The 25,602-nt window shown below is 62.7% G+C and overlaps 1 protein-coding gene across 1 annotated transcript in view; it reads left to right on the top strand.

Moving 5' to 3' along the window:
* Nucleotides 1-25,602, top strand: part of SND1 (staphylococcal nuclease and tudor domain containing 1) — a 123,939-nt gene that overhangs the window by 11,339 nt on the left and 86,998 nt on the right. Inside the window, exons 5-10 of the mRNA XM_074903604.1 lie at nt 366-526; nt 692-783; nt 1,991-2,149; nt 2,543-2,649; nt 3,600-3,690; nt 9,601-9,714. Of these exons, the coding sequence (XP_074759705.1) occupies nt 366-526; nt 692-783; nt 1,991-2,149; nt 2,543-2,649; nt 3,600-3,690; nt 9,601-9,714 (724 nt within the window). The remainder of the gene's footprint in view (nt 1-365; nt 527-691; nt 784-1,990; nt 2,150-2,542; nt 2,650-3,599; nt 3,691-9,600; nt 9,715-25,602) is intronic.

The raw sequence follows: 25,602 nt of genomic DNA, 5'->3' as shown, positions 1-25,602 counted from the left end.
GTGTCTCCCCGGGGCTGCCTTTCCATCACGGTGCCCAAAAGCCACCTCGGAAATGGTTGTGTGGGCTAAACCCCCCCCAGTCTATCAGAGACGATGCTTCCAGAGGCGGGAATTCGGACACGGATGGTGCAGCCTCTGTGCTGGAGAAACTGGGTCTGATTTACTGCCTGTTGCTGTCAGCAGCATTAAGACTTGTTCACCAGCTCACCCAGGTGGTACCTTTTCTAGACGTGAGTGATCGAATCGCTAAAACATCCAGAAAAGCACCTGGAAGATGGATGTTCCTGGTGATAAAACCCGCGAGAACCGGCAGCATCCTGCCTGCCTGCAGCCTGCCCTCACCCTGTCTTGTCCTGTCCTTGCAGCCTCGAGCAGAGCAGGCTGGCAGAGCTGGAGGAACAGGCCAAGAGTGCCAAAAAGGGGATGTGGAGCGAGGGGACGGGCTCCCACACCATCCGGGATCTCAAGTACACGATCGAAAACCCCCGGCACTTCGTGGACTCCATGCACCAGAAGCCAGTCAATGGTAAGCTGGCACCAGCTCTGGCCCTGGGGTGGTCCCTGCCCTCCATCCCCTGCCCACGGGCTCGGGGGCCGGCTGCCTGTGCCGTGCTGTTCCCAGCACGCCCTCGCCGCAGAGGGCTGGTCCTGGCGCCGCGGCAGCACCGACATCTCTGCTTCTGCTCCGCAGCCATCATAGAGCACGTCCGGGACGGCAGCGTGGTGAGAGCTCTCCTCCTCCCCGACTACTACCTTGTCACCGTCATGCTCTCGGGGATCAAGGTGAGGCTCGGCCACTGGCAGCCACGCTCTGCAGTACTCTTTGGGGCAAGTTCCCTCTTGAATTGGCCAACTGGGGGAGTTTCACTGAGGGCAAATGCCAGGGGCTGCCCTTGGGCCACAACAACCCCCAGCAGGGCTACAGGCCTGGGGAGGAGTGGCTGGAGAGCTGCCGGTCAGAGAGGGACTGGGGGGGGTGAGAATGAGCCAGAGTGTGCCCAGGGGGCCAAGGAGGGCAATGGCATCCTGGCTTGTGTCAGCACTGGCGTGGCCAGCAGGGCCAGGGAAGGGATCTGAGCCCTGGGCTCCCTGCTGAGGGGGGATGAATCTCCTGAGCCAAGGAGCCATCGCCAGGCCCCGAGGGAATGGCCTCAAGCTGCCCAGGGCAGGGTCAGGCTGGCTCTGAGGAAGGATTTCTGTGCAGAAGGGGCTGTTGGGCGTTGGAATGGGCTGCCCAGGGCAGGGGGGAGTCCCCGGGATCCCTGGGGGGGTTGAAGAGTCGGGCTGAGCCAGCGCTGAGGGATCTGGGGGAGTTGGGAACGCTCAGGGGGAGGGTCATGGTGGGGCTGGAGGAGCTGCAAGGGCTTTTCCAACCCAGATGGTTCTGGGATTCTGTGAATTTTCACCCCTGTTCATCGTCCATTCTCCTTGGCACTGTTTGGCACTGGTGTGAGTGTGCCGGGCTGGCACCAGCCCCTGCCAATGCCCCGGTGGCAGGAGCAGGGCAGGAGCAGGGGCACAGCTGCCTTGTTGCCTGTTGTGCCGTCCCACGTGCCCCCTCCACTCGTGGGCTGGTTGTAGCCACTGCAGGGTGTCACCACGGGAATGGGAACAGGTTTTGGTGCTGCCCAGCCCAGCAGCAGCCTGAGCTCAGGGTTCTGGATGCCCGGCAAGGATCCGCCGGTTGCAGGGTGAGTGTTGGCCCCGCTCTGCTGGCATCAAGGTGACTGCTGGCGCGTGGGCCCAAGAGCTCGGCCGCCAGCACTGGGGGATCCCTGTACCCCGATTTGCTCCCAGCAACGTTTGCTGTGGCGAGTCAAGGGCCGTGTTGCTGCAACACGGCACAAAAACTTCAGGGTGTGCAGCCCCCAGCCTGTCTGCCAGAAGCTACAGCTGAGGCCTGGGGGCCCCTCTGAGGCAGTTTCCCACCCCCGTGCTGAGTTTCAGGGGTCAGCCCGTGCCCTGACTGTCCCCCCCATCTCTGCCACAGTGTCCCACATTCAAGCGGGAGGCAGATGCCCCCGAAGTCCCCGAGCCGTTTGCGGCCGAAGCCAAGTTCTTCACGGAGTCGCGGCTGTTGCAGAGGGACGTGCAGATCGTCCTGGAGAGCTGCCACAACCAGAACATCCTGGGCACCATCCTGCACCCGGCGAGTGGGGCTGGCGGGGGCCAGGGGGGTGGGAGAGGGTCCCGGTGGGACTGTTGGTCATCACTTGCTGGAGATACTGGTTGTGAAGTCTGGGGGCGGTGGGTCAGGGTAGGCTGGGAGTTACGGGCTCTGTACTGGTGGATGTGGCAGGCCCTCTGGGCAGCGCAGAGCCCTGTGGCTAGTGCTGGGGTGGCTTCTGCTAGCCCTGGGGGGCATTGGGTGCTGTGGCCAGGCCTTGCAGTGCTTTGGGGGGGCTGAGCAGGGCAAGGGATCTCCCCCACCAGCCCCACAGCGGGGCAGGGATGGGGGGAAGGACAGCTCTCCTTGGTGGGGGGAAAGGCCGTGTCCCCCTGCTCCCCTGGCTGAGCAGGCGCCTGCCCCCCTTCCCCGCAGAACGGGAACATCACCGAGCTCTTGCTGAAGGAGGGGTTTGCCCGCTGCGTGGACTGGTCCATCGCCGTCTATACCCGTGGTGCTGACAAGCTGCGCGCGGCCGAAAGGTGAGTTCAATGCCACGGGGCTGGGTGCTGGGGGGGGCCACGCTCTGAGTGGGTGACTCCAGCCCCCTCTCCCTCCATCCACGTATTGGGGAGGGGTGGCTGGGAGAGAAGGGTCTGGGGGTTCTCACTGACCAGCAGCTGAACAGGAGCCAGCAGCGTGCCTGGGGGCCAAGAAAGCCAACGGCCTCCTGGCTCGTGTCAGCACTGGTGTGACCAGCAGGAGCAGGGAGGTGACAGTCCCCCTGTGCTCTGCACTGGTGAGGCCACACCTGGAGGGTTGTGTCCAGGTTTGGGCACCTCAATCCCAGAGAGATCTGGAGGGGCTGGAGCGAGGGCAGAGGAGGGCAACGAGGCTGGGGAAGGGCTGGAGAATCAATCCTGTGAGGAGGCAGGGCAGGAGCTGGGAGTGTTGAGTGTGAGGAGGAGGAGGCTGAGGGGAGCCCTCATCCCTCTCTGCAGCTCCTGACAGGACATTGCAGAGAGGCTGGGGCTGGGCTCTGCTCCCAGGGGATCAGGGACAGGACAAGAGGGAACGGCTGGAAACTGCCCCAGGGGAGGGTCAGGCTGGGCAGGAGGAGAAAATGTTTCCCAGCAAGAGTGGTCCGAGAGTGGAACAGGCTGCCCAGGGAGGGGGGAGTCCCCATCCCTGGGGGGGTTTCAGGGCCGTTGGGATGAGCTGTGGGGGATGTGGGGTAGGGGAGAACTTTGTAGAGTCGGGCTGAGGGTTGGACTCGATGATCCCGAGGGGCTTTTCCAACCTGAGTGGTTCTGGGGTTCTGTGTTGGGGTACCCCCAGTGCTCTCCTGCGGGGGAGGGTGATGCTTTCTCTCCTCACCCCTCCATGCCAGCCCCGCCACTGCTGCCTCTGCCACGGCCTTGCCGGGCGATTCACTGGACGGCACGTCTGTCCCTGCATCACGCCGTCTTGTCCCCCCCTCCCCTCCCTCCAGGTTCGCCAAAGAGCGCAAGTTGAGGATCTGGAGGGACTACGTGGCCCCCACGGCAAACCTGGATCAGAAGGACAAGCAGTTTGTAGCCAAGGTGAGTGGAGGCAGAGCAGGGTGGATGGTCCCCGGCTGCCTCGGCGTGTGCGTGGATAAAATCCGCAGGGTTTGGCCTCAGGGTGGGGTCCCCAGCTAATGTGGGGATCCCGGGCAGGCCTGGGGGCAGGAAAAAGTGAAACAAAGTGAAGGGGAAGGGCCCATGGGGTGTGGGGAAGGGCTGGCAGAGATGTGCTCGCCCTGCCTGCCGCTGCACAGGGCGCCTGGGGCTCGGCGCCGTTTTCCTTCCCGCTCTGCCTGCGCTCCCAGCGCGGTGTCGGCCGCAGCCCCCATCCCGGTGGGTTGCCAGCGTGGGGCTCAGTGGGGCAGAGCCAGTGGCTAGCACCTCCCTGCAGTAGCTGGCCCAGATCCGAGGCCTCGTTACCCCCACAGGTCAGAGCAGCTCCGGGGCTGCCCCGCCTGCAGCGGTGCCTGCGGTTCTGAGAGCGCAGCTCCAGGAGGAGCATCGCGGGGGGCTATGGGGGGGTGGGGGCGGTTATATGGGGGTTCAGGCACAGCGCGGGGGTCCGGGCACAGCTCCGGGGAGCAGCCCACTAGATGGTGCTGCCGGTTCACCCAGCGCAGCACCCGGTGCGGGGCTTGGGTTCCTGGGAGAAGGGCAGCAGCCGGATTTCTTGGAAAGTCAGTTTAACCCCCGCGCCCGGGGGGGGTCCTGCCGCGGAGCATCCTTGGAGCCGCTTCATCCCTGCCGGGGTGGCGCTGGATGAGCGGAGTCAGCCTGTGCTGGGGGCTGGGGCAGAGGGTGCCGACAGGGTGCTGGCGGGGGGAGCGCCGGGGCAGAGGGCAAAGGGCAAAGCTCTCGCGGTCGCTCCAGCCTGGGCGGCGCAGCGCGGGCGGCGCAGCGAGCTCATCCCCGCGGGGCTGTCGCCAGGATCTGTGCGGCGGCTCCTGCCCCGTGGGCTGAGGCTGGGGAGGTGCTGGCTTGTGCGTGCGCTCTCAGATTCCCCCTTCCTCTGCAGCTGCCCCTTTGCTCGGGCACAGCCCGTGGTAGGGTAGTGGAGGGGCCCCACAATCTTCCCCCCCAGCTTCCCCAAGCGGTGAAGGGTTTTCCCCTTGGGGTGGGGTACAACCGGGGCTCAGAGGCTGAGCCCAGGGGCTCTGAGAAGGCCGGAGAGGAGACCCCACCCCAGGGAGAAGGACCATGGTTGGTCCCTACACAGGGCGCTGCGATCACGGTGGGAAACGGCACCCTGCGGGCACGGGGCGGCCGTGTGACGGCGCTGGCACGCTCGGAAGCGCCACCCTGCCGCTGGCAGAGGCTGCTGCCGGAGCCGGCACGGGGGCCGTTAGTCATGCCTGGCTCAGCAGCCTGCGGGGGCCCGCGGGAGGGGGCGGGTGGCCGCTCCTGGCATTTCGGAGGTGCCCATTATTTTGCCGAGCAGCTCGTGTGCGAGCTGGGATGCTGGCGGGGAGCTGCAGTGGGTGGGTGTCTCGTCCCGAGCCCCCAACGAGGCCACGGAGTGCCTGTGCCCTGTTTGGGGCTCAGCAGCATCTCCAGCCCTTGGGAGTCTGTGGAGATGGGGGGGGGACCCCCCTGTACAGGCTGTGCCCTGCTTAGGATCCCCGGGGCAGAGCAGGATGGGTCCCCCCCGGTTCTGGGCACAGCCGCTCACTCTGCCGGGGTTCCCCCCACCCCGCAGTGTGGGGTCTGCTCTGGCGCAGTTTGGCCACTCTACGGGAAGAGCCCCCAGACGCTGTGACCGCCGTGGTGCCCCCCTGCTTCCCGGGGAGCAGACGCAGAATTTCTCTGCCTTCGGTTAAAACCTGCTCTTTTACGCAGGCCCGTGCGAATCAGCTTTTAAGGAGTCGTCAGCCGCGGCCTCCCTGGGCGCTGTCGGTTTTTGCAGTGTCAATTTTTGGTCTTTTTTTTTTTTTTTTTTTTCCCCTTCCCCGGGAATTGTAAGTGACAGGGAAAATTAGGACAAATGCCTACACACCTCAGAGTGCCAGAGCTGAACCCGGAGCTGGGCACGTGCCCGCTCTCCCCCAGGGGCCCCGTGAGCCCCCGTCCGGCCTCCCAGCACCCTGAGGAGGGGTCTGAGCACCCGCAGGCAGCGATTGCTCCGGCGCTGAAGCCGCCTCCGTGCTCGGCAGAACGCCGAGGTGCTCGTTTGCAGCGGTAGAGCTGACGTAGGAGCTGCCGGGGAGGGGGGGTGGCAGGAGGAGGAGGAAGATCCCAACCTGTCTTTGCACCGTTGAGCAACCACAGCAAATCGGCCCCAACTAATTTTGGATCCTGCTGCCGTCGCGGTCAGCTGCCGGTGCTTTGAGGGGAGGGGTTGGTTTGGGGAAAAATTAAAGCTTGGCCTCAATTGTGGATTTGATGGCTGCGAGTGGTAGGGAGAAAGGCGGTGGAATAAAAATGGGAAGAGGCTGGAGGCTTTCTCCTGAATTCCCTACGTCAGCTTGTCTTAGAGCACCCAGGAATTTGGGACAGCGCTGCTTCGAGTTGAATGCATCACGCTGAAAGCAATCCTCTGCCAAAAGCTGTTTGTAACATGGGGCTGTCAGGTTGCGTCGGGCCCTCTCCCTGCTGTGGGGCAGGATCGGGCCCCTCGGGGGGGGTTTGGGGCTGGGGGGGTGCAGCAGGTGAGAGCAGCCCCTCGCCCAGGGCACGCTGGGCTCTGTGGGCAGCCCCTGGGCCGCATCCAGGCTGGCTGGCTGGGCTGTGCATCGCTTTGCAGGCTGGAGGAGGCGGTTGTGGATGAGCTGTGCCTGTGTGGTGGGGGTTTTTTTAATTATTTTTTTCAATTTTTTTTTTTTCCATTTGCAAAATACTCAGAGCCTTCGGCATGGCCAAATAGTCTCAGTGGCATCTGCCAGAGCCACCCCAGGAGCTGCTCCCCTGCTGAGCTGGGTCCTAAAAATTGCCAAAAACCCCTCAAAAAGCAGTTTTCTGGTTGGGGAGGGGCCAGCACTGGCCCCTCGCTGGGTGCTGGGCCACCAGCTGCCAAAGTGCCACCGTCCCTGTCCTGCAAGGTCGGGGTGCGGGAGCTTGCTCCCGGCTCTGGGGTGCTCGGTGCAGCAGGCGGTCCCCAAGCCCTCTCCCCCCAGAGCTAATGAGCTGCCCTCGTTAGGGCCGAGCAGGCTGCTGGGGGGAGCTGGGGGGGCACAGTGGCAGCTGGGGGAATGTCCCTGTGCCCCCAAGTCCCCAGCACCCAGGGGAGCTGCTGGGGTGAAGCCAGGGGAAATTGGAAACAGCGGTGGGGTTGATGCTGGCAGCGACAAAAATTTATTGCATGAAAAATACCGACAAGGCACCACTCGGACCTTTGGGGGGAGGCTCAGGGGGTGTTTCTGGAGCCCCCAGGGGCATCACCCAGTCCTGGAGGAGCCTGAGCATGGGGTGAAGTCTGTGATGGGGGGGGGGGGGGGTTGGGGAAGGAACAGGGGAGCTCTGCAAGAAACAGCTGCAGGGATTTTTGGGGGGGGGGGGGGGGAAACAAAAAACAAAAAGCCTTTCGCTGCGTTTATCAAAGTGCCTTTCGGAGGCAGGTGAAGCCACAATAAATACTGGATAAAGGAAGTGAGCCCCAGCAAGCTGAGAAATGGTTAGTGAGAAAAATGGCACGGGCTCCGAGGCGGTGCTGAGCCTCCCCTTTGGCTGCTGCTGTCACCGTGTCCCCTCCTGCCCGCGGGGTCTGGGGTGGGGGAACTGCAAAGCCCCTTTTGCTGCTTCTGTGGAGCTGGGGCTGCAGTTCCTGCCTGGAGGAGGGCAGAGGGTGCCCCAGGAGGGGAGTGGGTGCCCAAGGAGAGCAGAATGTGCCCCAGGAGGGGCGTGGGTGCCCGATTTGGGGAGAGGAGCAGTGGGTGCCCTGCCCTGGACTCGCAGCCCCTGGGTGCCCCAGCCGGCAGCACCCCGCCCTGCAGCATCCCCCGCAGCCCGGCCAGCCTGACCAAGGGCCCCGCCAGTTAATTCTGCCAGGAACGGGCTGCTCGGGGCCGGAGGGGCTTGGCAAGGCCCCCGAGGCCAGTTGCTGGCTCCTGCGTGGAGCCGGGGCTGTGCGGGTGGCGGGAGGCCGGCGGGGGACAGAGAGCAGATGAAATCTGGGCGCGGGGGGCGAGTGCGCGGCGTAGCGCCCGGATCTGACCCGTGGCCTCCCTGCCTGCGGTTTATCTTCACATTTTTTTTTTTTTTTTTTCAAAGTGAGAGGGAAGGGAGAGATGCCCAACGCGCCACTGGGGTCCCAGCCAGGACCCCCCCGCCTCAGCAGCCCTGAAGCATGAGGTTTGATGGCTCCGCTTAGCACAGAGCGCTGCGGGCTGGGCTCTGCCCGCGAGAGGAGAAGGATGTGGGTCCCAGGAGGGGCTGAATCCCTGGGGAGGGATGTCCCCGGGGTGGGGGGGTGCTGTGCCAAGCAGAGCGCTGGCAATCCTCGGCATCTGCTTTAATTTTTATTCCTAGAATCCCCTTATCCCTTTGGCTAAGCACGTTCTGAGGGACTGATGTGCTTGCTGGGGCACAAAGTGCTGCAAGTGGAGCAAGTCTGTGCCCTCCTCCTCCCTCTGCTTCCCCCTGAGCTTGGCTCAGGAAGAGGGGATGTGTGGGGCTGTGCTCTCTGGGCTCATCACGATGAGCCACAACGGGAACATTTTGCACTGGGAGGACTGGCTTTGCGCTGGGAGAGGGCAGGGGAAGGTCCGTCCCTGGGTGCTTTGTCCTGCTCTGCCCGGTCCGGGCTGGAGAGTGACGTTTAATGTAAACTGAGCAGATGACAGCAGCATGCCCTGAGCCCGCTGTCCTGCCTGCACAGGCCTGCCTGCCTTTGCTGCCAGTTTTTTAATTAATTTGCTCCCTGGGTGTGTGGAGAAGCACCAGCCGGATGTGGGGTGGAAGAGCCTCTGCCGTGGGCCGAGCTCGCTCCCTCCTCTACACACGCTCATCCATCGTCCCTGGTCCAGTCCGTGCTCCGGTTTTATTTTGGTGTGAAGCCCTGGAGGGGCTGAGCCCCAGCAAAGGACGGGTGATGTGCTGGTGGGCTGCGGCGTCACTGTCCGGGGGGACCTTGCAGGGCTCTGACCAGTGCTGGGCTCCTCGGGCTGGGAGAGCCGGGGCAGGGACACCACTTTGTGAACAGAGTTAAATCTGGCTGGTGCCGGTCCCAAATGGTGTCCCCAGGGCTGGGTGTTGGGGCCACTCCCGTTTAACATCTTTATTGGTGATCTGGACAAGGGGATCAAGGGCACCCTCAGTCAGTTTGCAGACGACACCCAGTTGGGTGGGAGTGTTGGTCTGCTCGAGGGTGGGGAGGCTGCAGAGAGACCTGGCCAGGCTGGAGCCATGGGCTGAGCCCAGCTGGGGGAGTTTCACCAAGCGCAAATGCCGGGGGCTGCCCTTGGGCCACAACAACCCCCAGCAGGGCTACAGGCCTGGGGAGGAGTGGCTGGAGAGCTGCCGGTCAGAGAGGGACTGGGGGGTGATAATGAGCCAGAGTGTGCCCAGGGGGCCAAGGAGGGCAACGGCATCCTGGCTTGTGTCAGCACTGGCGTGGCCAGCAGGGACAGGGAAGGGATCTGAGCCCTGGGCTCGGGGAATGGGCTGCCCAGGGCAGGGGGGAGTCCCCGGGATCCCTGGAGGGTTGAAGAGTCGGGCTGAGCCAGCGCTGAGGGATCTGGGGGAGTTGGGAACGCTCAGGGGGAGGGTCATGGTGGGGCTGGAGGAGCTGCGAGGGCTTTTCCAGCCCAGATGGTTCTGGGATTCTCTGACATGCCAGCAAACTATGTTTGCTTCAGTGACCCACTGGGCACCCGGGTTGGGGTCGGAGTCGCTCACCCTGTGCTGGGGGCCAAACCCAGGGTGGGTGCCAGCTCGTGGTGCCGGCAGGACGCTGCCCTGGGGGCCACCCTGCCCATGAGCACAGCGCTCACCTCGGCCTCTCTCCCTCCCCAGGTGATGCAGGTGCTGAACGCTGATGCCATCGTGGTGAAGCTGAACTCTGGGGACCACAAAACCATTCACCTGTCGAGCATCCGACCCCCCCGGCTGGAGGGGGACAGCACACAGGTGACCGTGGGGACGTGCGGTGGCCCTGGGGGGTGGTGGGTGGGGAGGGGGCTGTGCTGGGACCATCTCTGCTGGTCCCCCTCCCTGGGGGGCTCTTTTTCTATCTGGGCAGACACCCCTGTCGCTGTGTATCCCTGTTTTTCTTCTCGGGGAGCCCCATCTGGCAGGATGAGGAGTCCTCGGGGGGCGGGGGGGGGTTGAGTGTGCTGCAGGGAGCCCGATGCCTCCCTCATCCCCTGCCTCAGTTTCCCCTGCTGTATTACGGCCGTCATTGCTGCTCTCCGCTGTGGGGAGGTGGGAGAGCCCCGCTTCCAGGGCATGGGGTGATGTGTGGTGGGACACGCTGACGGATGGGTGACACGTCCCCACGGGCAGCGGTGGAGATGCTGCTCAGCACCCTCGTGTCCTTCGCAACGCCGAGGCCGCAGGGCTGCTGGAGGCCCCACAAAGTGTGCAAACCCCTTTGCTTTTCCTTTCCCTCCCCGCTGTGCCCCTCAGCGAGGCGCTCGGCTGTGCCGCCCCGAGCATCCCTCCCCTCCGAGCGTCTCTCCCCTCTGCCGCGGGGTCGGGGAGCGCTTCCCTCCCTCTCGCCGCCTCCGGGATGAGCGGGCTGCTCTGTCCTCTGGCTCGCAGGGACGCCGGGCTCTGTCTCTGATGGAGAAATCCCAAAGACTGAAGCCTGTGCAAAACACCGCGTTGTTCGTGCACAGTTTGGTCTCCGCCGTGCTTGGTTTGAGCATCTTGCGTGCCAGCCCTGTGCTCGGCAGTGACATGAAAGCGCCCCAAATCAGCTCTGCGGGTCACACGCTGAGTCCCCTCCACCTCTGCTCAAAGGGACCCTGCACGCCGGGGTGATCCCCCTGCCCCTTCCTCGGCGCGGAGCGGGTGGCGGCGGGGGCAGCCGGTACTTCCCGGCAGGGCTGTGATCTGCGGTGCGGGCCCAGGAGCCCGGCTTCCATCTAAAACTATCCAAAAGGAGGGATTTATCTGCTTGCTGCTTCTTTCTTTTATTTTTAATGCACTCGAGAGCTGCTGAGACCCCTGCCGAGCACCCGCATTGTTCCTGGCAGAAGCCTCCTCCTCATCCCGCGCCTCTTGAGCTGGCGAGGAGCGCTCCCGCCCGCGAGCGAGAGCAGGGCTTTCCAGCTGGGAGCAAAAAACCAACCTTCGCTCAGGATTATGCGAAAGCTGCCTTTTCCAGGGCTGGTTTTTTTTTGTTGTTTTTTTCACCCCCAAACGGCACAGATGCTCTGAGCGCCGGCTCGGGTTGGCCTCGCTGCGCTGGCAGGCGACTGCACCGCATGCCGCGGCTCCCCGAGCTGTCGGTGGGCGCAAGGGCAGAGCCCGGGTTGCTGGGGAACAGGAGTTTGGAAATTCCTCCCTCCTAGGACGCCGCCTTGTTTTGTACACACTGAATTATGAATAACTTCCCAGATTAGCCCCTTTCCTCCCACTGTTTCTCTGGTGCCGGGTGGCCGGGAGCCGCCACGAGCCGAGCGCACGCTCGCGTGGTGGGGAGGGCACGGGGCGGCTGTCAAACGGCCACCGGTGCTGGCGGTGGAGGGGGGGGACCTGCTCCCTCGTGCCTGCCAGCACTGCCAGGAGGAACGATGTTTCTTGGCGACGTGGTCACGGTCTCCAAGGAGACCACAGAAAAGCAGCTGCCCCCCTCCCCTGGCAAAATCCTTCGCTTGCTTCGGTGCCGTGGCCCTGGCACACGGGCGGGTGCCTTCTCCCTGCCTGCTGGGAGCTGCCGGGCCTGGGGGGTGCCCAAACCCTGGGTCCTTCCCCCCACGCTGAGCTCTGCGGTCTCACTGCGGATGCCCCAACACCCCAAAGTCACTGGTGTGTGTCTGGTGTCCCTGTTGGGGGACCCCGTTGTCTCGGCGCTTGGAAACCTCTGCGCCGTTAGGTTACATCCCGCCTTGGCCAGGGCCGGATCCTGCTGCCAAACTCTCCAGTGTTGTGAAATCACCAGCGAGAGCTGCTTCCATCTTCCTCCTCTCCTTCCTCCTCCTCCTCCTCCAAGAGCTGGAGCAGCCAGCGTTCCGGAGCCTGCTGAGGTTCAGAAAATACACAGTTGGGCTCTTGGCCTGCTGCAGGCTCCCCAGAGCAGGAGGGGTTTGGGTGCTGGCACTGGAACGAGCTCTCTGGCCCTTCGTGGTTGGCCCAGCTCTGCCTCTGGGTGCCCTTGCACCGTGCCGGGGCACGTTCGGCCACTCTAGTTTGTGGGTGCCCCAGTTAAACCTCAGTTCTTCCTTTCTGGGTTTTATCCTTTAGGCCCTGCTGCGTTTTCATCTCTGGCTCTGCTTATGTGGTTGCTTAATTACCTGTGAACGCAATTAATGAAATGTTACACACACACACACGCACCCCCTTCCAGATCATTAGTTTGAGAAAAAAAAAATGAAACAAAACCATCAAAAAACCCAACAACCAACCAAAAAAGCCTTAGCCAGACACACTGGTCCCCTTGCTCAACCGTGTGCCCCCTGCCCCCATCCCTGAGCTGGTGATTGTGTGGGGCTGCTTTCAGCCCCCGAGCCCCCTTCCCCCCTCCCCACCTTGGTGCCTGGGGACCCTTTAATCCTGCTCCAGCCCCTTGGTCTGGAAGTTTCTGCACTGGGGGGCTCAGGGTGGGAGACTCCAGTTCTAGTTGCCCTTGCAAAGATGGAGCCTGAGCTCAAGCCATGTGTGTATATATATAAAAATATATATAATCTGTGTTCTGGGTTGATGTGGGGCTGTTGTGGAAGGGTGCAGCCGTGAGGTGCAGCGTGTGGGGCTGGCGGCTCAGGGCCGGCCACGCACCCACCCTCGTAGGTAGCGCGGAGATAACGCGGCGCCGCCGGGGAGCTCCGTCTCCATCCCGCCGAGCACAAATTGGTCCCGAGGCACCTGATCGAGGAGATGGGAAATGACAAACCGAAAATTTAGCGTAATAAAATCCTACAGCCTTTCATCTCCCGCCTTCATCACCCGGCGCGCAATGAATCCTGAGAGCAGGAGCTGATAGCATTTAACATCTCTATCGCTCGTCTCTGTCGAGGAACATGTGTATTCGGATGAGGATGCAGCTCCCGCCGCCGCGCAGGTGCGGGGTCTGCCGGGGGTGGCCGGAGCCCCTCGCTGAAGCAGCCCCCAGGGTTCGGGGCAGCCTCTCGGGGCAGGAGGCAGCACCGAAAGCCGAGGGTTTAATCCTTCCCCCGGCCCTGAGCGACTGGCCGGGCTGTGGCCGTACCCCGCGCTCCCTGCGGCTGGTGCTGCGCTCGCCTCCGCTGAAACCGCCGGGACTTTGCTAGGCTGAGCTGGCGCTGAGGCCGGTTTCTGCCGCGTTTAAGCCCGTAGTCTTGAAGCATGAGCTTGTTTCACCACACAACTGAGGTTCAAAACATGGGGTGCTCCAAGCTTTGGGGTGAGTGGGGCGTCTCCGGGCGCTGGGAAGCCTTTCCCTGTCGCTGCGGGTCATGCCCATTGCTCCGGTGCCCGGCACCGCTCGTCCCTTGTACGCCACGGTGGAATTTGGGGTCCCTCGTACCCCACGGTGGGGTTCGGGGTCCCTCACACCCCGCGGTAGGTTTTGGGGTCCCTCGTACCCTGCAGTGGGGTTTGGGGTCTGTCCGTCTCGGGGATGGATCTGGCCCTGCCCAGGCGTGTTGTCGGTGTGTCGGATGCGACCGAGGGCCGAGCCCCGTCCGTGGGTTTCCGTGGGACGGGAGGAAGGGCAGGAGGAAGAGCGAAGCCCCGGCGAGGGGCCCCCAGGTGCCGGATCTGCGAGCGGTGGTTCCGGCTCAGGGATCGGGGCTTGCCTGGCTCTCCGTGCCAGCACTGTTCCCGGGGTTCGGGAGGTTTCAGCTTTGGTTTTTCAATCAGAAATTCCCTCCCTCGGACAGCTCAATTACAGATCCTTGTTAGCGGCTCTGCTCTAGCAAGCTGCGTTTGCCCGATTGATGCAGCAGCAGCAGAAATCTGCTCCAATCCCCCAATTTATCTAAAATGATATCTTAATTGGTAAAACTCTTGGAGTGGGAGACTCAAACACATGGACCCTGGTTTGAAGAGAAAAAACAGGGCTGAAACCACCCTGGTGCAGGGTTGGGGCTTTTTCAAAGTCTGGAAGTGGGGCAGGGTCTCTCCTGGCCGCAGTGGGGGGGGGGTGTGATTGCTGCCGGGGGGGCTCGGGGCTTCGGCAGCACCAGGGGCCCTCCGTGGCCCTGGGAGCGGAGGGAGGAGGTGGAAAGGGGGTCGGGAGCGGAGACATCCCGGCTCCTTCCCTGGCTGTGCCGCTGCTCCGGGACTCGAAGGTCCCTGCGCGCCGGAGAGAAGGTTAATAGCGCGGTGAGGGGATTGCTTTAAGGAGCATCTGGTTGCCCCGGGGCACCTTCCAGCTGCGTTTTGTGAGGGCACAAAGCCGAGGTTATCTGTTTTTTTTGTTTATAGTGGATGGTGGCTCAGGCCTGTCTGCCTGCACCGCACCAGCGCTGGGGAGGGGGTGCTGGGGAGGGCTCTGGGGCATCTTTGGGTTCTTCCAGCCTCGGGGCAGAGGGTCAGCAGAGGGTGAGACCCCGGTGCTGAGCCCGCTCCAGCTGCTGGGAGAGCGTTTGGTGCGGCGAGCAAAGCGTGAAGCTGACACGAGTGTCAGGGCTGTCACTGCACCGGGTAAACTTGGGGAGCAGGCGCTGCCGCAAACAGAAATCTGGGAACAGAGCGAAGCTGGAAATGGCTTCAGAAGAAGAAATAACAGATTTGGGCTTGGATTTTTTTTTTTTTTTTCCTCTGCGCGGGTTCCTTGGCTTTCGGGTATGTTTCCAAAGGCAGGGAACTGCTGGCTCCCGTTGGGCTGCGAGCAGATGAGGGATTAGCCAGCCCCCGCACTTGCCAGCCTCCAGAGAGCCGGAGCCGGCACCCACAGAGGGTCCTTGTTCCCAGCCTGGGGCCGGGGGAACCAACCAGCTGGGCTCTGGGAGGCCGGGTCTGGCAGGGCAGGGCACACGGGCTCCCGCTTCCCCTGGAGCTCAAGGCTGAGGGGTGACGCTGGGAAAAAAAATAATACACACGGCCACGGCCGTTTGTCCGTCCAGCCGGGCACGAAGGTTGCCGGAAGGTTGGTGCTCCTGACACGGGGTTTGACTTCAATCCGCCGGTATTTCAGGCTTTTCCTACACCTTGAATCTCGTGTCTGATCCATGTTGCAGCCCAGTGACCCTCACCACCCCCTCGCCGCCGGGCAGGGCCGAGCCCGGGTGAAGGCAGAGCGCCGGCCGCCGGGCGGGTGGTGGACGGTGGCCCTGGCAGCACCGCGGCTCTGCTCCTCATCGTTCTACCCGCCGGCTCTCCAGCACGCTCCAGCAGATTTTAGAAAGCGCCGTATTTTACCCAAACGCCATCAAACAGCAGTACTTCCTCTCTGCTCCTTTCCCTGACGCTTGCGGATTGCCAGGATATTTATGGGGAAATGGAAGCGCCTTGTAGCAATGACCTGCCCAGCGTGTGCCAGCCTGGCACCGCCGAGGAGGGGCAGGGGATGGATTCTGAGCTCAAGGGCAGCCTGGATGCTCCGAGCTGCTGGTTTTGATGCTCTTTGTGATGAGTTTGGGCCCCTCACCCCAAAAAGGCCATTGAATGACTCGAGCGTGGCCAGAGGAGGGCAACGGAGCTGGGGCAGGGTCTGGAGCACAGGTCTGCTGGGGAGCGGCTGGGGGAACTGGGGGGGTTCAGTCTGGAGAAGAGGAGGCTGAGGGGAGACCTCCTGGCCCTCTGCAACTCCCTGCCAGGAGGGGGCAGAGAGGGGGGATGAGTCTCTGGAGCCAAGGAGCCAGCGCCAGGCCCCGAGGGAATGGCCTCAAGCTGCGCCAGGGGTCCCGCCAGAGGATGTGCAGGCAGGGCAGGAGCAGGCGGCCTGTGAGGGACACGTGCTGTCAGGCGCCGTGGGCACCACGGGGGAAAATCACCCGAGCCCCAGCTCCGGTGCTGCTCCGGTGGAGCTGCTGCCACTCCCGAACCGTCGAGGGGCTGGGGGTGATGAGCCAGGGAAGGGAGCGGCTCCTTGATGTCGGCACTGGGGAAGCCCGGGTTGCCTCGCCATCGGCATCGCGACCGCTGAAAACTTGTGCCGTCACCCAAACAGCGCCGGGGGGCTTTGCAAAGAGCCCCGAGCGCTGCGCTCCCCGGCCAGCGGCACCTCCCAGCAGCCTCCGCCCAGCTCCCGGCCGCGCCGGGGGGACGCGGCCAGCCGTGCCGCAGCGCCGCCTCCCCTGGCAGGGCCGGCGGCATCGCCCGCGCTCCCCAGAACCCGCCGAGCAGAGGATGCCAGAAGAGCCTCTGCAGGGACAGGAGGAATGGATCCGCGTTCACAGCTAACGTCGAAACTTCTGCCAAGCCGAGCGCAGCCGCCCTCTCTCCAAAATCCGGCTCGCTGCAGAAAAGCACCAGGCGGGCACCTGCAAACCATCTGTCGAGCAGCCCTCGGCGAGCGCGGCTCCCTCCGAGGGGGCCGGGCAGGACGAGGCACCCACAGGCGCCCGAGGCTCTGCCAGCGAGACCCGCGCGCCATCGGGTACCCCGAGGTGTCACAGCGCTGGAAGAAAAAAGCTCATTTCTAGGGATAAAGCAGCTGCGACTGTGAGAAACCCAGATCCTGAACAGCTCATTTCCCAAATCTTAAACAGGGTTAGAAATTCACAGAATCCCAGAACTATCTGGGTTGGAAAAGCCCCTGAAGCTCCTCCAGCCCCACCATGACCCTCCCCCTGACCGTTCCCAACTCCCCCAGGTCCCTCAGCGCTGGCTCAGCCCGACTCTTCAACCCCTCCAGGGATCCCGGGGACTCCCCCCTGCCCTGGGCAGCCCATTCCAAGGCCCAACAGCCCCTTCTGCACAGAAATCCTTCCTCAGAGCCAGCCTGACCCTGCCCTGGGCAGCTTGAGGCCATTCCCTCGGGGCCTGGCGCTGGCTCCTTGGCTATAAGACCAAGTAGCCATCCCTTCCAAGGAGGGTCCCTCGTTTCCTCGGCTTAACACCCCTCTGCCAGCTTCTCCTGTTTCTTTGGGCTGTTCTTGGTGCCTTCATCCTTCTAAGAACGGATGACCTACAGCAACCAGCCTTGGAGGGGACCAGCCAGCTCAGCCTCACTCCCTGGGGACCTCGACTTGTCACCATTGTCCCCCTCAGCTTGATGAGGATGGTCCCAGCCTGTGGCTCATGCCCAACTGGCCGGGACCTCTGGGCCAGAGCTAAATTCAAGGCCAGCGTGGCCAAGCCGTGCCGGGGGAGCGACGCCGTACAGCTCCGCCGCGGTGGGGTCTGCGTGGAGAGAGGATTTTCTTTCCCTATTTGTCGAGCAGGGTTTGTACTACAAAAAGCGCACCGCGCTCAACGAGCATAAAAGATTAATGAGAAGCAAACCCGTGAACTCATCAGTGTCTCATCTCCGCTAAATTACCGTTACAAGGATCGTTGTAGCTCATCCATGTATTGTGTAACAGAACTGATTGCGGGCGCGGACGGGGCGGGCGGTGAGCGCTGCCACGCCGGCGGAGCAGCGCGGCGGAAAATTTTAAGTGCTCGGGCATCCGGCCTTAACCTCTTCTAAATATTGGCAGAGGAGAGGTGCGTCTGGGGAGAGGCGGGCGCAGAAAGTGGGGGCACTGGAGTTCCCCGATCAATATTTAATAGTGGCTGCAGTAGCTTCCAGGGAGAAGACATACGAAGTCAGCATGTTCTTGCAACCTGTTTTCTGCCCTCCGGGCAGCGTGTTTCTTCTAGTGTAAAACTGATGAGCTTGCACCTCTCTCCCCCGTTCCGCTCTCCCTTCTCCCTACGTCTTTCCACGGTCGGAAAGCAATGGTTTGGTGTTTGACCCAGGACTGCGGGTTGGTGAGACACAGCTCCCGACAGCGCAGGGTGCTAAATCCTGGCTTTTGGGGGGCTTTGGGCAGGTCTAGAGCCCTGGGAAAACACCGTGGTTTTATCGCAGGGGGGTTTCCTTTCTCCTGGCTGACGGCAAACGCGCGATGGCGCAGCCAGAGCCTGGCTCCCGGGGGACGTGTCAGGGCCAGGGACGAGGCCTGATCCGGGCTGGATTAATTTGTGAGCTGGCACAGCTGGGTTCCTGCATGGTTTACAGCCTCTGGCATCCCGGGAAATTGCTCACAGCTTAGAGAGCAAAAGCTCAGCAGCAAAAAAGAAAAGGAAAAAAAAAAACCAAAACTGAAGCGGTAAAGCAGGTGGCGGCAGCGCAGAGGAGCAGCGGCCGGGCCGGTGATGGGCTGTGGGCAGCCGGCCAGCCACGGAGCCAGGGCTGGGGCCGCTTTGTGGCAACGGGCAGGAGCATGCTGGCAATTGTGGAGCAGCTTCTCTACCAGACAACAGCTCTGCCACCGCAGGCAAGAGCTAACGGGCTCCGGGGCTCGTGTCGCCGGGAGGAAGATGCAGCCGGGAGGGAGATGCGGCTCCAAACCATATGCTCTGTGAATAGCGGCGGCCCTTAAGTGCTTGGTCTTATTGATGCCACGTAAGTAATAAGCCCTGAAGATCGGGCTGTACTAAACTACTTCCCAGGCAACTTAAACATTTAAGTGTTGTAATTCTTCTGACCCAGCAGAAGTGCCAGGTGTTTGACACCAATGCTTTGAGGAGGATCCAGGCATCTGCCAGCTCACGCTTGGGAGGCCGACGCTCTCGTTGGGTTTTGCCTCGGCTCTTGTTGGGTTTTGCCTCTTGCTCTCATTGGGTTTTGCCTCGTGCTCTCGTTGGCTTTTGCGTCGTGCTCTTATTGGCTTTTGCCTCTTGCTCTTGTTGGCTTTTGCCTCGTGCTCTCCGGAGGCTGCTCTCTGCTCAGAGGTTTCATCACCTCCCGTGTCGGCGCAGCAAGGGGCAGACCCGGCGTCCCGCCCGGCTCCTCGGCACGGCCGGTGCTGCGCCAAGGCTGTGGCCAACATTTCTCGGTCTGCTGGGTGAGCGTGAAAAATGCTGATGGGAGAATGAAGCTTCGACCTTTTGATCTCATCAGGAAGCTACTGCGAAGCCTCTATTGATGGTTAAATTGCACTAAATTAGAGAGGAGCTGTGCAATTCTGCCACATTGCTGAACTGTGCAATTAACGTCCTGCCTAGCAACAGCACCCTTGTGCCTCGGGAAACTTAAGCCCGTGATTTTAGGTATGTGATGAACCTGCCTCTGTGAAGACTTAATTTTTTCCTCCCTCTGCTCCATCTGGGAGGCAGCCAGAGCCTGCGAGGAGGTTGAGTTCAGCGCCCGGCACGGCTGCGGTGGGGCTCTGCCTCCGCACCCCATATCCCACCCCGTGAGCGCTGGGCTCTCCCCTGGGCGCCGTGGGGTGCACGAGGGGATGCTGGAGGGCACGGCCGGGGCACACCTTGGCTCAAGGACATTGCCACGGAGCCAGCATCGCCTCAGCTGGCTGGCGGGGTACCCCCGCCCCGCTCCCCGCGGCGGTGAAGGGGTCCCAGCACCTCCATCGTGGCGTGGACCCGCTGCGGCGTTGGGCTGGAGGCAGGAGAGGGAATCTCTCGTGTCAAGAGCCAGCCCAAGGCTCAGTCCTCGCCCCGCTGCCTCGCTCCTCCTCCTGCTTTCCTGCGGGTCAGGGCTCAGCTTTTATCCCTCCAGCCGGGAGCCTGACAGAGGCCTGGCTCTGCGCAGTGGGGGAGGATTGCTGGAGCTCTGCTCCGTGCCTCCCCCAGCACCCCCCTTTGCATCACTCGGGCATTTCAGCTGTGTTAACACCTCCCTCCAGGCACCTCTCCCAGCGCCGTGCGCGGAGTCATCATGAATATTCCCCCCCGCCGGCTGCTGGAGATCTCTGTTTAGTCGCTAGACATTTGAAGACGTGCTGCAAGGGGATGGTGCGCGTCCCTCGCTGGCACCCGCAGCCCACCCGGCTCCTCCGCCTGCCGCCACGTGCTCGGGGACCGTGGGGACTGCGCGGGGACGCTGCCTGCCTGTCCCACCCCCCCGCCTCCCCCTGCGCCGAGCTCCTTTCGCTGCACCCCCAAACCCCCTCTCGCCTCTGGGTGCTGGTACCCGACTGCGACGGGAGCACTTGGGGGGTTGTCGCTGCCGGGACACCTCGTCTGTGAACTTGTGCCTCCTGGAGTCCCCGGGGCGAGGGGCAAAGCCATCGGGGCCCTGGGAAACGCGGAGCTGCCGTGGGGCTGCGGGGCTCGGTGCCGGCCAAGGGTTTGTCCCCTCTGGGCGCAGCGTGGCCCGGGTGTCACCACACCTGCTTGGCCCTGAACGGCCGGGCCAAAACGGGTAAATTGTACCGAGGGTCTGGGGGCCGGGTGACACCCGCCCTGCCGGGCTGGGGGAAAGGAGCTGCTGGGGCTGGGGCCGCAGCCTCCCCCTCTGCTAAAGGTGCTGGGCGAGGGACAAGGGACAGTGCGGGACAGACCCCCCCCTCTGCTGCAGGGTCTGAGGGTGGACCCTGCCTGCCCCATGGACCACCCTGCCTGCCCCATGGACCACCCTGCCTGTGCCACAGACCCTGCCTGTGCCATGGACCCTGCCCCATTGACCCTGCCTGCCCCATGGACCACCCTGCCTGCCCCATGGACCACCCTGCCTGTGCCACGGACCCTGCCTGTGCCATGGACCCTGCCCCATTGACCCTGCCTGCCCCATGGACCACCCTGCCTGTGCCACGGACCCTGCCCCATGGACCCTGCCTGCCCCATGGACCACCCTGCCTGTGCCACAGACCCTGCCCCACAGACCCTCCCTGCCTGTGCCTTAGACACTGCCTGCCCCACGGGCCCTGCCTGCCCCACAGACCCTGCCTGCCCGCCCCCCTGCCAGCCTTATGGCAGCCACTGGTGCAAAGTGGCTTCCCCGGGGCTGACGAGGGGGTCATGGGATGGCCCACGAGCGGGACGGGGCTGGTGCTGGTGACAGTGACGGCTCAAGATGTTCCCTCTCCCGGTCCCTGCGGAGGGGACGGTGGCTCCATCCTTAAAAGCTTTTTCCCTCCCTCCCAGTCCGGCCGCCGCTGTCCTAGTTTTTCGCTGGCTGCTATTCTTCCCCTCCGTCACGTGCGGGTTCGGCACACGGTGCGCTCGGATGCAGCTTCTGCTGCGGCTGCTGCTGCGGGCGGCGCGGGGCCGGGCGCTGAGCTGCTCCCACCACTTCAAACACCTCCCTCGACCTGGCACCCATGAGAGCGCCGCTGCAGCGTGGGGCTGCGCTTCGCAGGCTCAGCAGGAATTCAGTTCCCCAGGCACAGGGGACGGGGTCAGGAGGGGACGCCTGTGTGTCCCCTCCTGCGCGCCGAAAGGGCATGCGACCCCCAAACCGGGGCAGGAGGGGCATCCGCTGACAGCCCCGCTCCACATCCCTCGGGTTTGCAGTTACCGTCTGGAATTTGGGTTCCCAGTGTCGAAGGGGTGGAGGTTTTTCCTTAACTCCTGAAATGGCTGCCACCACCCGAGCTGGGGAGCATGCCAGCAGATGCTGGCTCTTCCACTCTGAGCAGAGCCCGTCCCTGTCCCCTCGGGGATGGTTTTAGAGCCGGGCTGGAAGGAGGCAGAAGCATCTTCTGACTTTGCAGAGTCCCGCAGCCAAGCTCTGAGTCTGAGTCAGCTCTGTTCGAAGACTGCTGACCCTTTCTTCACACTCCTCATGAGTAGATCAAGACAAATTGAGGCTGCCCCTTGATTCCTGGGTTCAGTTTTGGGCCCCTCACCCCAAAAAGGCCATTGAATGACTCGAGCGTGGCCAGAGAAGGGCAACGGAGCTGGGGCAGGGTCTGGAGCACAGGTCTGCTGGGGAGCGGCTGGGGGAACTGGGGGGGTTCAGTCTGGAGCAGAGGAGGCTGAGGGGAGACCTCCTGGCCCTCTGCAACTCCCTGCCAGGAGGGGGCAGAGAGGGGGGGTGAGTCTCTGGAGCCAAGGAGCCAGCGCCAGGCCCCGAGGGAATGGCCTCAAGCTGCCCAGGGCAGGGTCAGGCTGGCTCTGAGGAAGGATTTCTGTGCAGAAGGGGCTGTTGGGCGTTGGAATGGGCTGCCCAGGGCAGGGGGGAGTCCCCGGGATCCCTGGAGGGGTTGAAGAGTCGGGCTGAGCCAGCGCTGAGGGATCTGGGGGAGTTGGGAACGCTCAGGGGGAGGGTCATGGTGGGGCTGGAGGAGCTGCAAGGGCTTTGCCAACCTAGATTGTGATTCTGAGATTCTGTGGAAACGCTGCTTGAGACCTAAAAGCCTCCTGGGGGTGCGGTGCCCACAGCGGTGCCCCGTCCCAGCGCATGTGTGGCTGGATTTCAAGCCACCGGCTGTTCTGTCCCCGGCTGCTGGCGCCGCATCCCACCCGCTGCACCCAGAATGCAGGGGAAGGTGTGAAATGCCAGCGCCGAGGCTCGGGGAGCTGCTGCGACAGCAGAACTGGAGGCGAGGCGGGTCTGGCTGGGAGCACCGGGGAGCTCGGGGACGCGTGGGCAGCGCGGGGGACCCCGGGTGCCCCGTGGGGCTGCCCGGCTGCGGTCGGGCGTAGCCCAAGCCCCCCATCTCCGAACCGACGTGGGGTTTGCCCGTTTTCCATCAGACTCCGCTCGGTGCCCAGCCTGTGGTCGGCTCCACGCTCCGGGGTAGCCCCGGGCTGGGGTGTCGGGGGAGATGCAGCGTGGGGGTGTTCCGGTGCGGGGTTTTCAGCACTGGTTTTGGGGGCTGCAAGTGTTCTCCAGGCTAGGGGGGTCCATCCATCACTCTCCCTGCCCTTCCCATGGGGGGGCTGTGGGGTAGAATCCCCCCTTGGCAGAGCAGCGGGGCAGTTAGTTAGCATATCACATCACTCTCCTGGGAGATTTTGGATGATAAATTGCTTTTTGATTGAAAATAATATAAAATCCTCATTTCACGTGGATGGAGGTGTTTGTGGAGCTGCTCTGCCGAGCTTCTGGGTTTGTTGATGAGGTGGGATGGGTGCAAGGCCTTGTGCGGGGGCCAGCCGCCTCCCTTGGGTGCTTTGGGGACAGAGGGGTGACAGAGGGACCCTCGGGGGCCCCCGCTGTGACCCAGGACAGCTGCTGCCGCGAGGAGGGTCTGTCGGTCCCCCAGAGCCCACCGGTGCGGTGCAAGAGGCTGCCCCGGCGCCCGGCGCGGTGTCCGGGTGCTCCATGACGCCTGGAGACGTGGGTCCCTCTCAACCAAAACACCGCGTTGAGGGGATGTGTTTGCATTTTGCTGTTTTCTGGTGCTCTGTCCTGCCGAGGGGACCCCGCGGCTGGCTCAGACCCCCGCTGCCGGGGCTGGCGGCGCAGCACAGGGTGCCACTGCCATCGTCCTCCCCTGCAGCCCCCCGGGGATGGGTGACACGAGTCAGGCTGGCGAGAGCCCTCCTCCCGCGCCTGGGGGAGCAGCGTGGGGGCAGCGCAGGTCTAGCCCCAAAATTTCTTCCAGCGGGCAGCGGGGATGGGGACGTGGCCTCGGCTGCCTTGACTGGGACTTGCTGCTGGTTTGTGGGCAGGCAGGGGCAGGGCTGGCCCCTTTGCTGGGGCCGGAGCCGTGTTGTGCTGTGCTATGCCGTGCCGTGCCATGCCGTGCTGTGTCGTGCTGGGTTGTGCCGTACCATGCTGTGCTGTGCCATGCCATGCCGAGCCGTGCTGTGCCGGGCCATGCCATGCCATGCCATGCTGTGCTGTGCCGTGTCGTGATGTGCCGTGCCATGCTGTGCCGTGCCGTGCTGAGCCGTACCATGTGCTGTGTCTTGCCGTGCCGTGCCGTGCTGCTGCACCTGCACCGTCTCCTCCCGTCCATGTCAGCTCCCTCCTGCATCCCAGTGCTCCCAGCATCACTCTCAGGTTGGAGCTGGGTCGTGGCTGCACTTGACATTGGCATTGCTGAGAGTGGGGGGGTCTGTCCCCGGGGGTCTGTGTCCTGGAGGGGGGCTCCCTGGATGCAGGGGGCGAACAGCCCCAGTGTCCCCCCCAGGGGTGCTGGGACCAACCTGCTGTGATCTCGCACAGATCAGGGCGGGAGCTGAGCAGGGCAGGGACCCGGGAACGATCAGGTGCCCCCCCTCTCGCATGGTTTGGGGCTGGGGTGCAGGTTTTGCACTGCCTTGGCCAAGGCGCAGGGTCCCTGCCGTGGCAGCTGAGCTGAGGATGGATTCTGTCCCCTCGGGTGGTGGCTGCAGCGTGGGGGGGACACGAGTGGGGGGCGGGCAGAGGAAACCCCCGCGGGGGCTGCGCGTCCTCTGCCTGTTCATGGGGCTGCTGAGCTTTAAGGCAAAGACGAGAGGTTGAAACCACGGAGGAAAATATTTTTTTAAATGTTTCATAAGCCTGACGAGGGTCTGCGTTACAGCAAGCCGATGGGTATGCAGCATAAACCCAAATTCAGTAGCATAATTTCTCCAGGTTTTTTGGACAAAAGCGTACCTGGGGAAGACACACGAGCTGTGGGTGGACTAAATCTTATGTTGGGAGGAAAAACGCTGCAGAAACAAAATGCCTTGTCTCCCATTTAACAGTCATTTTCAGGGCAAATCTGGGCTGGTGGGCTGTGGCGGGCTGGTGTGCTCGGACCGTGCTCCTGCCCCCCCTTGTCCGCGCTCGGGGCTGTCGGTTCCCTGTGGGTCACTGGTGCCACTGGCACATCTTCAGCATGTAACTGTGCAGCCCAGTAATGGGTTAAATCGGCTTTTCGGGGGATCTGGGCTGTGAGGAATTCTGAACATCTTTTACTGATGGTCCCTTGGCTCTCCCAGAGAGTGTCAGGGGAAGTCAGGTTCATTTAAAATAGAATTCAGCCGTTGCGGTGTTGTAAAATTAAAAAAACCCCAAAACCAACAACGAAACAACCCTTCTGAAATCACCAAGTATTTTTATACATCTCAATTTCCTCATTAGCGGCGACATTATCTCCTCGTCCACGGAGAGGAGGCTCTTTGTGCGCGTTGCCAAAGCGCTGGTGGTTAATGAATTCCCCGTGGCCGGTACCGTCGTGCTCGGGCGGTTTCCCCGATTTGTTCCTGGGAGAGGGCGCTGCCTTCCCTGTCGCTGCCAGAAGATGCTTTGACATTTTTCTAGCTGGGCAGAGGTTGCGACTCAGCCTCCTCGAAGCCCCAACTTCCCCCAAATATTCCCCAAATATTCCTCAATCCGAAATAGTCTCCTCAAGTACCGGCGAAACAAAAACTTCTATTGCTTAGAAATTGTTTTTCTTGCGAGAATCTTGATGGGTTTAAGCAGAGGCTTTCCTTGCAAAGGGTAATCCTGGTTTTTAACAAGGTAATTTATAGTTGGTGATTACAGCCCCTGTGTGAGCAAACAGGGGAGCGCTGAACGCGCTATCGGCTGGTGACAGGCTCCCGCGGGTCGGGAGTTGAGAGGGAGATATCCAAAGGATGCCTGTAATTAGCCCCAGCATTTAATTTAATAAAACAAGTGACTAAAAACATAAGCGTGCAGTATTCTAAAAGCGTCGCACGTAATTACAAATTATCTTAATTCAGCACCGGCGCAGCCAACTTGGTAATCGCCTCATAAATAACTTTCATTAGCTGATTTCAGCATCCGCGCTCAGCGCTCCCTCCAAGGGGGATGTGGGGGGGAGTCGGGGAAGGAGGGGGGTCCGTGGGGCTCCGTGGGGCTCGTGGGTTGGTGTTGGGACCAGTAGCCATCCGCAGGGCCCGGCACCGTCGTGCTTCGGCCGCGGCATCCGCTGGTGATGCCCCTCCAGGCTCAGATTTGGGGGTTGCAAGGGGATGGGGTGCCCGGGGCATCGCTGGGGGCCCCAGTGCCCTTCCCAAAACTGCCCGGTTCACCCCCGTGCCCGGCGCTCAGCCGCTGACATTTTGTGCCGAAGCAGCATCCGCAGCTTCGCCCTTTTTATTTCTACGCCAGGAGAGGGACGATGATCGTATCGATCCTGCGCTTTCCAT

Source organism: Athene noctua, chromosome 3 (assembly GCF_965140245.1).
Source record: "Athene noctua chromosome 3, bAthNoc1.hap1.1, whole genome shotgun sequence".
NCBI classification, from domain to species: domain Eukaryota; kingdom Metazoa; phylum Chordata; class Aves; order Strigiformes; family Strigidae; genus Athene; species Athene noctua.
The sequence above is the reverse complement of the archived record's forward strand: the minus strand, read 5'-3'. Positions and strand labels throughout refer to the sequence as shown.